This window comes from Centrocercus urophasianus, unplaced genomic scaffold (genome assembly GCF_019232065.1).
Source record: "Centrocercus urophasianus isolate 14NV4802_14NV808 unplaced genomic scaffold, USGS_Curo_1.0 seq_27, whole genome shotgun sequence".
Classification (NCBI taxonomy): Eukaryota; Metazoa; Chordata; class Aves; order Galliformes; family Phasianidae; genus Centrocercus; species Centrocercus urophasianus.
In genome coordinates, this window is record NW_024884833.1 from 13,733,280 (window position 1) to 13,744,966 (window position 11,687).

Below are 11,687 nucleotides of genomic sequence, written 5' to 3' on the forward strand. Positions count from 1 at the left end.
TTTTTTTGTGAATTCTGGTGAATTATCTGCATTATAAGCAGCAACTGAAGAACTCCATGGAGTTGATTTTTGCTGTCTTATATAGGTTGCACGATGAGTGAGCAAGGATGTTTGTATAGGAAGCTTTCTGCCTGTTCTTTGGCCTAGGATGGCACTGCTTAGCTTGCTAACCAGGCAGTGTGAACTTTATGAGGCACCCAGTATTCTTTGCAGTTAACTACCTTTCTTGAGTGGTGGAGCCACTGGAAAAAATTCTGCTCCAGAGGTGTCCCAAAAGCAGAGCAGCAGTGTCCTGTGCCTTACACTGAAATTGTCATCTTTCTGCTTATGAATCTTATTTTGCATACTGCACTATAGAGTCTTCTAGCATGGTAGCTTAAATGTCTCTTAATTTACAAGTAATATCAAAGACTACACTGAATTTTGAATGGATACTTCCTTACTGAAGAGATTACTGAAGAGATTACTTCACTTAATGGGATTAGGAGATATGCATCATACTGTCCATTCTGAAAATGAAATCAGAACATATTTCCTTTTGTATCTTTCCCATATGTGAGGCTTTTTCTATTATAGTATCTTTGCTTGTTTCCACAGTGTTTTCACTTTTAATGTTTGGGTTGGTTTTGCTCAGGAAATTCATGTCAGCAATTGAACACGAAGAAAATTTACTCAGCTCACTTACGTTATTATCTACAAAAATATTTATTTAAGAGTTTTCTTCCCTCGTTGTATAAAATTATATTAGCTGTATACAACCTTGTGTGTTCTGTATGATTTCATAACAACATGGTTCTTAAAGACAGAGTTGCTAGCCTTCCCCTCAGTTCAACATCTTCATGATGGTGTCTAGCTTCAGACAATTACCATGGACTTGTGCAAATGCTGAGGGTAAATACTTTCCACCTACACTGCTTGAAGAAGTCTTACTTCACATTTTCGTTCCAGTGGATAAATTAACATTTTGTGTTCTGTGCAGTCATACATCATGACACTGGTCTCATAGAGATCTGTACTCCTTTACCAGTGCTGTGTATCTTTTGCCTTCCTTAATCTTGCCTCCAATTCTGTCCAGGGAACAGTATGTATATGTATATAGCTCTGTATAAAAACACATATGCACTCCTTTCAACTTGTTTTTTATAATTAGCAAAATCATAATGTTAATCAATCTCTTGTTACCACCAAACTCTCAGAAAAGACATTTTATCTCTTGTAAATACTGGGCCAGTTTCCAGGCTCTTCTGCATACCAGTACTAATCAAGAGTAACTAATTCTGTGTAAGTTAAAGGAGTCATGCCAGTAAATAAAAATGAAATTGTCCTGTTGCTGTGAAAGAAAGAATTTTGTGTGCAAAGTTACGCTTTCAGCTTCTGTATTTTCTAAAGTATTAAAGCTTAATCTTATAAAATAGAATACATGATAATTTCTGGCCAATCATTTTCATAAATGGGGTAGTGCTATGGCACAATGGTTCTCTTGAAGCTTGCTGTTCAGTAAGGTTTTCTTACATAGATAACAACAAGGATCATAAGAGATGGAAAATAAGCAAGCTTTTCTGAAATACATGCTGTCAGAAAGATGTTTTCCTGGGAACACATTGTGAGAAGGCAGAATGTCTTGTTGAAAACACCATTTACCAAATCAAGTATCAGCAACCCTCCAGCATGTAGTGCTGCCTCAGAAGTGACTCACTGGAGGACTATAAAATACTTTTATCACGCGCAAGGCTAGTAATGACATAACACCACTAACTTCAGTCAGTGATTTAAGCTGGGAAACAATAGAATCAGAAGAATGAAACAGCTTTTAGAACAGGAAAACACCTATGAGCTCACTTAAGTCCACTTTATTCATGCCACTGATGATTTGTTCTGTGAAGTATGGTTTCTGTTTCTGTCTGTGTAATAGATTTGCTCTAGTTTAATTACAGTTTAAAACTAAAAGGCTGTATGCTTGTGGAAGATATGTTCTGCATAGATTGTCTTTCATAGTGTCCATTTACTTTGTGTTAATTTCCTGTGCTACCCTAGTAAGTTTATCTTTTTAAAAATAAAATATTTAGCATTGGGCATTTTTAATTTAGTAACGGATGAATTAGCACTAGGTAGTTTCTTTATCTCATAAACTCCTAAAAGTACTTTTCCATCTCATTCTCGTTTTACTACCTTTTTATTGCCTCTGTGAAGCTGCATTATTCATAGCTTGCTCTTATTTACTCGTAAACTTGCTATCTTATCTTGAGTGTTCCTTGAATCTGCATTTGATTTGGTACCTTGTGTTATGAAAATGATCTTCTTCAGATTTACTACTGAGCAACTGCTTCATCCATCTGCTCAAGTTAATTATTTTCGCCTGTTCCACCTTGAACAGTGTTTCCTGATTATGATAGCCACTACCAACAGATGTTTCAGAATACTTGCAACTTTTTGTGAGCATCAGGAGAACACTACCATGATTTCTGATTCTGAATGAACAGTGGAAGATAGCCTGATCTTACAGTGCTAAAAATACTTGTATTTAAATATATATATTTTTCCTCTCTGATCTGTTTTTTTTTTGGGGGGGGGGGAAAGGGGGGAAGGTGGAAGGCTGAGGGAAGGCTTGTAACTATGGTGAAGGAAGGAAACTTAATCCATACATATGGATGGTCTCTTGTAAACCAACCATACTTCTAGAAATACATTGTCAAAAGAGTTCTTCCATTGGTGAATATTCATTTATTCACAGTATTTCTGGTTTTGTTTATACATGGCTGGTTTTTGGATCATCCTACTTGAGGAAATAGACTGCATAGCTGAAGGAAACCCGTAGCAAAACTTCACTAAACTATTTTTAAAAAATGAAGTAAAACGTAGTTTGTGAATTCTTCTGAATCAGTGTAGGTAATATCTCTCTGTGATTTCATAAATTTTAAAGGATGTTCTAGAAGCAGCTCAAGTACTTAATATGAATAATAATATGACCTATGAATAGCATGTTTTCTAATGAAGCCATTTGTTACTAAAAAGGATCCTGACTTTTGCCCGAGTTATAAACTTTATAGATTTCCTGTTTCCTTTTGCTAAGAGAAAATGAAAAATGAAGGGGTAGATCTGTAGCAGAATGCACAATAGTTTAGTGGTTATAGTCAATTATTAACAATCCAAACTAATTCAAGCAATTTTTTTACAGAATGATCTTATGTTTCTAAATTATCTTTAGCAATTATTTACTCAAGTTTTACAGATGGTATTAGAAAAATGTTCAGCAGAGAAATTTCTTGCTGGATGAGAGTGTAACTTAAGGCTTGGACATACACTGGTTCTAGTTATGTTTTATTTTGCAATTTTTCTGTGTAGGTGTATATAATAACTGTAGATGAGTGAATAGCAACACTGGGACAGTAAACAAGAGACTCTTGCAGTGTTTGCTGAGATATGGTAAATTTGTGGGCACTGGCAATAAGAATGACCTGCTAAGTAGGTCACTCAAGCTTGTAATTTGGGGGGAAAAAAATGGGGAAGAGTTATGAAAAGGGATAATTTTCATACTTGTTTAATTAAGTTAAATTGTGACTGTTAGAATCACTTCAAACTTGGTAATAAGTACTAGTCGAAACAACAGTGTGCTGCTGCTTCAATACTGAAGTTTGCTAATCACCTTATTTTTTATCTTTTTTATCTGAACAATGAGCCTTTTTTGTACGTTTTCACATCATTGCAGAGAATTACTGATATTTGAAGTGTAATGAGTTGATACTTGAGAAGTAATCTGAAAAAAGCATAATTTCTACTTAAAGAACTTATTATTCTCGTACAAGAAAAGTACATATTGAAGAACAGATGCTTCCCCACAAGAAAAAATTGTTTTATTTTGCTATTAACCTCCTTGGAGATTAGCAGATAAAAATATCCTTCCTAAGTCCTTTAAATTTTAAGTTAGCATATATCAGCAATGTAAATTGATTAATGGATAATCATCCCTAAGGATAATAAGTCAATAAGGAAAAATTTTGTGGAAATGAATCATTAATTCTGTCTTTCTTCAAAAATTAGCAAAAAAATCATTTTACTGTCAACTTCACATCTGATTTTCTTAGAATATGGGATTTTGGAATGCACAGTATAGCACTCTAATATGCATAGTTGCCAGCTGAATAACAGAGAGGAAAAAAATACACAAAAAGACATTCTATTTAGGTAATAATTATGCATCTGCAAGTCTTTGCAGATAGAACAAAGGGGAAAAAATTATCTTTTTGTGGCAAACACAAAAAAATGTAATAAGAATAATTATTATTTAAAAATAAAGGTTATTGTCACAAAATGGCATTTTAATTTATTTAGCTATTCCTCTAAGTTGCACATAATATTGCTAAATAAGGCCCAACACTTACATATTTTTGTTTGTTGAACAATTAAAAAACTCAAGAAAATTGCTAATATAAAATGGTAAGTCACCGAGTTTTTTTCAGACATACATATTTCAAATTCAGTCATAGCTTAGAGTGTTGTTATAGTTTGGGTAAGTTTCTTTGGCATTGCATGCGATTTTAGAAGTAGGACACAGACACTCATGATAAAAATAGCATTTGTATGAATTGTTGTATGATCCTATTCTAAAATTGGAAAGCAGACTTCCTCATGTTTGGCATATGTACTGCTCAGTAACTTGGAGGTAGAAGTTTATTTTTAAATGTTAGACTGGAAAATACTGGCTGAAGCATTTTAGTGCCTCCCTTGATCTAATTTCTAAAAGTGATATTTATTAATTATAGGAATCTCAGTTTAGGCAATAATTGAACAATTCAGAAAAAAAAGTCATTTGGGGATTTTTAGCTGGAAAGGACATGCAGTTAGGTTGAGGAGTATACTTCACTGGATTTAGTTTAATGACCTGCTAAAATTGGCTTAACCCTCCAGTCAAAAGTCAGATCTTCACAGAAATCTTTAAGTTTTCCTTCGTTCTACCTATCATCATTGTGTGTGTCCAGCAAGGAGGAACAAAGTGCAGTTGAAATAATGTTGCATTTCTAAAATAACTGTGGACCGGATTCCACACTTTTGTTCATCAAGATCTTTTTAAGTTTAACAAATCTCCAGCCGTCATTCTATTTCCCTTTTTCTATTTGTACTGCTGAACACAAAAGCTTTGTTATGTGCAGAATGACTGAGCTTATCCCTACTAGAAAGGAGTTATGTTTGGTATCTCTAGAACAATAAGGGTTTGCTGCCTGGTCAGTCAATGCTGGATCAGGTTCACATTCCCAAGCTCCCACTCTCCCATCTACATAAGTAGGGGGTGGAGGGAGGAAGGTCCTTTTTTACAGAAGTGTTGAATAGAGAATTGCCAATTATGGACACAGGTGGGCTTGCACAGCAATAAATTTTAATTGACTTTAAAAATATCCTATGAAAAGAAGTTTGCAACCAATTAATTTTTATTCAGTGGAAACAATTCTTAGAGGCTTTAATATTTTTAAGCTGTTTTGGAAAGAGGAGGCCCCTGAATGAGTGAAATATCTCAAATTTAGAGACAATTATAATTCATTTTACTGAATTGGACACAGGATATGAAATAATAACAGTCAAATGCTATTTTAGGAAACCATGTTTGAGATATTTCTAGTGCAGGAGAATGGCTGTGAAGCTGACGTAAAAAACTGTATTTGACAGGAATAAGTTGCCACCTTCCCCTCCACAGCAATTAAGGGATTTTGAAAGAAATACTCATCTTGCTGCCTGAAAAACTGCTCTTCTTACTGTAGCTATAGAAAGACATGCAAATGAATGGGAGGAATCAACACGTAGGAAAGGTGCATCTCATGCATATGTATCGATACGTACTATGTACCTGAAGTCATTTTAACGCTGGCCAATGCCACTGTGACCTGTGGATTCATCCAGCCACCTAGTCAGAAACAATGTGCTCCTGGGGGTTCGGAGCCTCACACTACACTCTCTGCTGGCCAGAGGTGATGACAGAAGCTCTTTGCTCTGGAGTCTGATGCTTTTTTTTTCACGCATTCTGCAAAAACATTGAACTTCTAAGTACTTTTAGAGGGCAGATTGTAACAGAATACCATGTAACAATTTGCTGTCTTCCACCAAAGTTGATAGGAGCGATGTCAAGATCTTACCTTGCTTGTTACACCCTTATCATTTAGCAGGACTTTCTACTCATAAAGATATAGATGATAATCACCTTCTGTTTTATTTGGAGAAAATACGGCCTTCCAGGAACAGCCCTAAACGGGTCTTTCAGCTCTGGCCAGTGGCGGGTTACTTTGGAGCAGTGGGAGCTGGCTCTGATCCGACATGGGGCAGCTGCTGGGCTCTGCTCAGAGAGGCCACCCTGCTATAAAAACAGTGCCATGCAAAGCTAATACAGAAGGGAATCCTTTTCCAGGATGTTTTAGCTATTCTGTCTGCTCTCCTGGTTTTTTCTAGGCTCACAGTGAAATTTAAACGCCAAAATGAAGATGTCTTGGGAAAGATAGTTTTAAAAGGCTGACAAACCTATTGGTCAATATAAAAATCAGCAGTAAAAGTCATGGTTCAACTAATGGCTGTTGTCCTTAGCATATGGCTTAACAGCTAATTGGCTTTTGTCTTGAATATGTTTCTTATCTGGAGCTGATGGGAAGGTTTTTGATTGCTTCAAGAGATCAGCAAGACTCAGAGGTCAGTACCCCTGAAAGAGGTATTCTGTTTTTTTTGAGCAAGAAACACGGCAGCTTCATTTTCTTTGTCTCTTTATGCCAGAGGAAGAAGGAAAACACTAGTTGTTACACGAGTGCTGCGGGACATGCTCAAGCATATTTATCTTCGTGGGGATTTTTTCTTTTTTTTTTTTTTCCCTGTAATTTCAGGTAAAAAAAAGGAAAAACAATAACAACAATAGCAACAGTAAATAAATACAAAGAACTTTCAAATTCCTATGTATTTTGGCTAGCTAGCAACTATCCACTGCTCACCAGGATCTCAGTAGATATTATTATTTATATGATATACACATTGTATGTCATCATATATATGTTACATATTATTGTTTAGAAATAAGTTGTAAGGATACTATTTTGAGGTCAGAGAAACTTTCAGTATCAGATCATGGATTTGATCTTGGACTAAATAGCTAGTTGTGGGTTTTCATCTTTAATTATGAATTCTCTCCCCATCACAGAGTTGCTAATGGGTATCTGAAGGTTGTATTTTCAGTATCATTATTCAGAACTCACGTTGCAGTGTACTGAAAGTACATCCTCAAAGTGAGTGTTTCAGCAGGTTTTTATCTCTTAGAGGTAGAGATGTTTTTGGAAGAGCAAGTTTGACCTTAACATAACATCTTTATAGGCATGTTTCATTAAAGAATGTTGGAAGCATCATGCTGATCTGGTGGTGCTTACACCACCACAGAGATGTCTGGAGGAATTTTAGAGCATTTGAATTCATGGTATCAATGTCAATGACCATCTTTCCTAAAATACACATGGCATCAAAACAACTTGTTTTCCCACTTCCTTTAATAAAGTTGTCCCCATGAAAACTGCACGCAGTCAGTTGGATGGCTTTCTGTTCTTATACGAGCATATCTTGGACTTGATTTCTTTTTCAGTAATTTTGATCTGCCATTGATATACTGCCTCTTGGAAGTACAGGTTGCCATGTGGCTGCAACAGCTGCTTCACTATTTTCAGTTGAAGCCTACTGCCTCCTCAGTCTCTGCCAAATTCTGGTAACAATAGCATTTTTAAAACTTTGAAATTATTGCCCCTGATGTTTCAAACCATTATTAATTGTGTTGTGAGTTGCTGGACAAAATCCTTTTTTATATTTCAATTTTCTGAACATTTTTACAAAGGACTGTAAAGCAAGTCTCTTCTACTGAAGTAGATCTCAGTTCACAGTCTGTTCGGATTGCATGTCTTAAATCATAGAATTGTTATGGTTGGAGAAGACCTCTAAAGATCATTTAGTCCAACTGTCTTATTCTCAGTTTCCAAGTAAGTTAATCTACCAATTTCAACTACTGTTCTCTCCTGGTTTTGCCATAGTTTTGGATTATAGAAAACACAACTACGTAATAGGCCTTGCATTTTATTGTTGTTTCTTTAAAATATTATTTATTGATGTGACAGAAGTGATGACAGCGTTCAGAAAAGTAGGTGGTATTATTCAAGATCCATTTAAAAAAAAAACAAAAACAAAAAACCACTAAGATTACTTTATGATATGTGGGAAGACAAATGTACAAAATTGTAACTTGCAGGCTGGTGAAGATCGTTAGATCCTCTGGGACCAAAACATGATACAACAGTGAAGTCCCTAGACTTTACTTACGTTTCACATAGATGTAGGTGTGTACTTGTCATGTAAAATTCAGTAATAGAGAGAAAATCAAAATTCTAGAAAATAAGTGCTGGAAAATATAACTTGGCTGCATTAGTTATTAATTTCCCCTACTTTGCAGAAGCTCTTCTGAAATTCATTTACAATAAATACACTTATTGTCCCCTTTTCAATTACTTTGCTTTTGCTTTCCAGTTATCTGAGGAGTGTAAACCAACAAAACATCATTGATTCAATGTCCACCACAGATAAGATGTCCTACATTTGTCAATGTTGAATACTTTAGCATTAGATCAGCACAGACCAGCTAGGATTATAAACAATTTAGGCAAAGGGAACATGTGTGATTATAATGTTTTATTGATTCATGAAATATTATTAGTAACCATCATAGCCTTAACACTATAAAATCATTTCATGTTTCAAATGAAACAGTTGCATGTTGCATAAATATGTTACTGTTCTGTAGACTATGTGCAATCCTGAAAGTTCATTGTGTACTTAGAATCCAGTGTGACTTGAAGAATAGTGGATATGGATGTGTAAATCATTTCCTATGCTATGTACTAAGATATCGATCCTCTATTCATCCATTTGGTAGAAAGTGCTACCTCCTCCTCCATAGTTCAAAATCCTGCTGCTTCAAGAATGATCGTTTGCATGCTTTGAGATATATAAATGCTTCCCAATCTGAGTATTACAAAAGACAGCTTCATTCACAGTCTCCAAAAGAAAGCCTGCGCAACAAAAGGACATACAGATTGAACTAATCTCTTAATTTCAGTTGTGTGGGGATTCAGGAATGACAGATCATTGTCATATGGACAGAAAAGAGAACTGTTAGTGAAGGGTGAAGCAGTGACTCTCCCTGTAAAATCAGGTGTTCCACCACCCTTTTTTCTAATGTTAGCTCTTTCCTTTTGGGATATGAAAGAACACAGTAGGAAACCAATGTTCCTAAAATCATCTTTATTCTATCCCGTCTGTTTTCCCTGTCTTCCCTCCCCCTCCTTTCATCTCTTTCCGTTCTCCCTCTCCCCAAGCAAATTCTCCTAGTCTGATCATGAGCTAAATCAGTAATTACTGAGGCATCAACAAGTATAGTTAGCAGCTGACAGCACAGGCACTGTGCTGCCACTGTGCTGCACTGTGTGGCCACAGGCTCATTAGGCTCACCCTGCTCCTCTCACTGCTTTCTTTAACTCTGCAGTCTGTTCACGTAGGCACATTAGCAGTTGTCTTCTGTAGCATTGCAGTTATCTAATTATCTTACAGTAGACAAGTGTTCAAGTTTTTATGTGTATGGCAGCCAGCACAAGAGAACCCCAAATGTTGCTCCATGGGGCATATTACCTCTATAAAAGGTCAGTAACAATTCCTGTTGAATTTCCCTTACTGCTGCGCACTCACTATTGAGAAAATGGGAGCTACTTCTGAGCTCTAATACACTTTCTGTTTGTTTGTTCAGGAGTTTTCAACCCAAGTCAGCCTCAGGGTCTGCTAGTCTGAAAATCAGAGTCTTCTCCAATTTTCTTCCCTAGTTTTCTCCCTCCAACGCTTGACAGGAGAGGAAGTGTAATTATTTAAAGTATTTTGGGAAAATATATATCTCACTGTTTCTATGACCCCGTCCTTCCTGTAAGAACTTCTGTGGGAATGTGCAATCTAATCTATTAAATGATTCAAGGAATGTTGGCGGGTTTTGTTGTTGTTTGTTTGTTTTTCTCTTCTTTTATGTGGATGCATTTATTTCTGTTTGCTACTAACATTTTTTTCTTCATATTCTTGTTCATTTTCTTCGAACTGCGTTCAGTCATTCTTCTGCCATTCAAACACTCAGATTGAGAGAAAATTTGTAACAGCTTTTCAGAACTACCATTTAGAAGAAAATGCTTTACACTGTTTTACAAAATAAAAATATGTTGATGGCACTGGCTTTAAGGGGACCCGTTGAGAGCAAAAAATAAAAATCTTTATTAAGATTTTCTATTGTGATTGCTCTATTTAAAAGTTCTTCTTTGTATAATAGTTCATGGTGAAGTTGCTTCTATTTAAAGCACTGAGTTTGATCTTGGCTTTGATCTGTAGCTTTTGATCTTGAAAGAAGGATGTTGTGGCAGTAAAACAAAAAGACTAGGAGAGACTTTTTTTTCCCTCTTGTTACAAAGTTAAAGGGATGGTGTCAAGATTTAGCAGGCAGTAATTGGACCAGCCTTTATTTACTTAACTCTGTTTGTAGAGTCCATCTAATTCTATATGCAGGAGAGTTTGCTCGAGCGCATGTTTTTATAAGCTCTCTTTTTTCACAGGAGCACAGCTTTTCTTTAGAAGCTTTCAGAGAATGGTCATTTATAGCACAGAGTATAAATTAGTTCTAAAATGCTGAGAATAACTTAGTCATACTAGGTGTGACTCAGTCTTGTTTTTAATGCTGAACACCAAACATTAAAAATAACTCAACTTGATTTCTGAGATTTTCCATGGCTGACCTAAGTTATGTATCTCCCATCACACTTAAGATAGAACGTGCTGCTCAAAGAGCACAGAAACATCTGCTGAAGGCCCATGCCTAAATTTAATCACCTGCTCATGCTCTCGTGTTGAATATCAAGTTTTTTTTCGGAGGCCTCAGTGCTACACTTACCGTGCCGTGATAGGAACAAAACCCTCTGAGCTGCTCGTACTGAGCTGCCCTTCAGAATGCAGTGCAGTTACCAGCTGCGTTCTTCGGCGTCAGGAAAGCACCGGGGAAAGCCGTCAGGCATTAACGGTGCCGCACTCCTGACCCAGCCTGCTCGCCCGTCACCGGGTACGCGGTGGTTTTGCGAGGACAGCGTCTTTTTGCTGCGGAGGGCTTTACAGGAGCTGTGCGCCGTGGGGCTCGGGACGAGGGAGAGCCGTCCCGGTGCTCCGGGCTCGGAGGGAGCGCGGGACGCCGGCGGCGACTCTCCAGGCCGGCCGGGGGAGGCGCGAAACTCCCGATGGGGTCACCCCGGAGCCTGCCGGTCCCTACGTCTTTAAGGCAGGCTCCTCCTCTGCGCGGGGTTCCGGGACCGGAGCGGGGGACACCGCGGAGGTGTTCTATTTCCACCGAAGGCAGCGGGACGGCTGGGCTAGGGGTGGCGGCGTTCCTCGGGGAGCGGATCGGCTCGGCACGGCACGGCACGGCACGGCACGGCACGGTTCCGCCTCCGCCTCACCGTGCGCTTTCTTTCCGTACAGCCGCTGCTGGAGGAGGGCGAGACCTGGAAGGAGTGCAAGCTCGTGCAGCAAGTGAGCGCCGAGGTGAGGAGAGCCGTCCGTCCGCTACCCGCTTCGCCCCGCTTCGCCCCGCTTCGCCCCGCTTCGCCCCGCTT

General features: G+C 37.9%; 1 protein-coding gene across 2 annotated transcripts in view; it reads left to right on the top strand.

Annotated features, from left to right (window-relative positions):
* LOC122164718 (aminopeptidase O (putative)) overlaps positions 1–11,687 on the top strand; it is a 129,769-nt gene that overhangs the window by 97,827 nt on the left and 20,255 nt on the right. For both annotated transcript variants that reach the window (XM_042826948.1, XM_042826949.1), the window contains exon 12: positions 11,554–11,616. In XM_042826948.1, the coding sequence (XP_042682882.1) occupies positions 11,554–11,616 (63 nt within the window). The remainder of the gene's footprint in view (positions 1–11,553; positions 11,617–11,687) is intronic.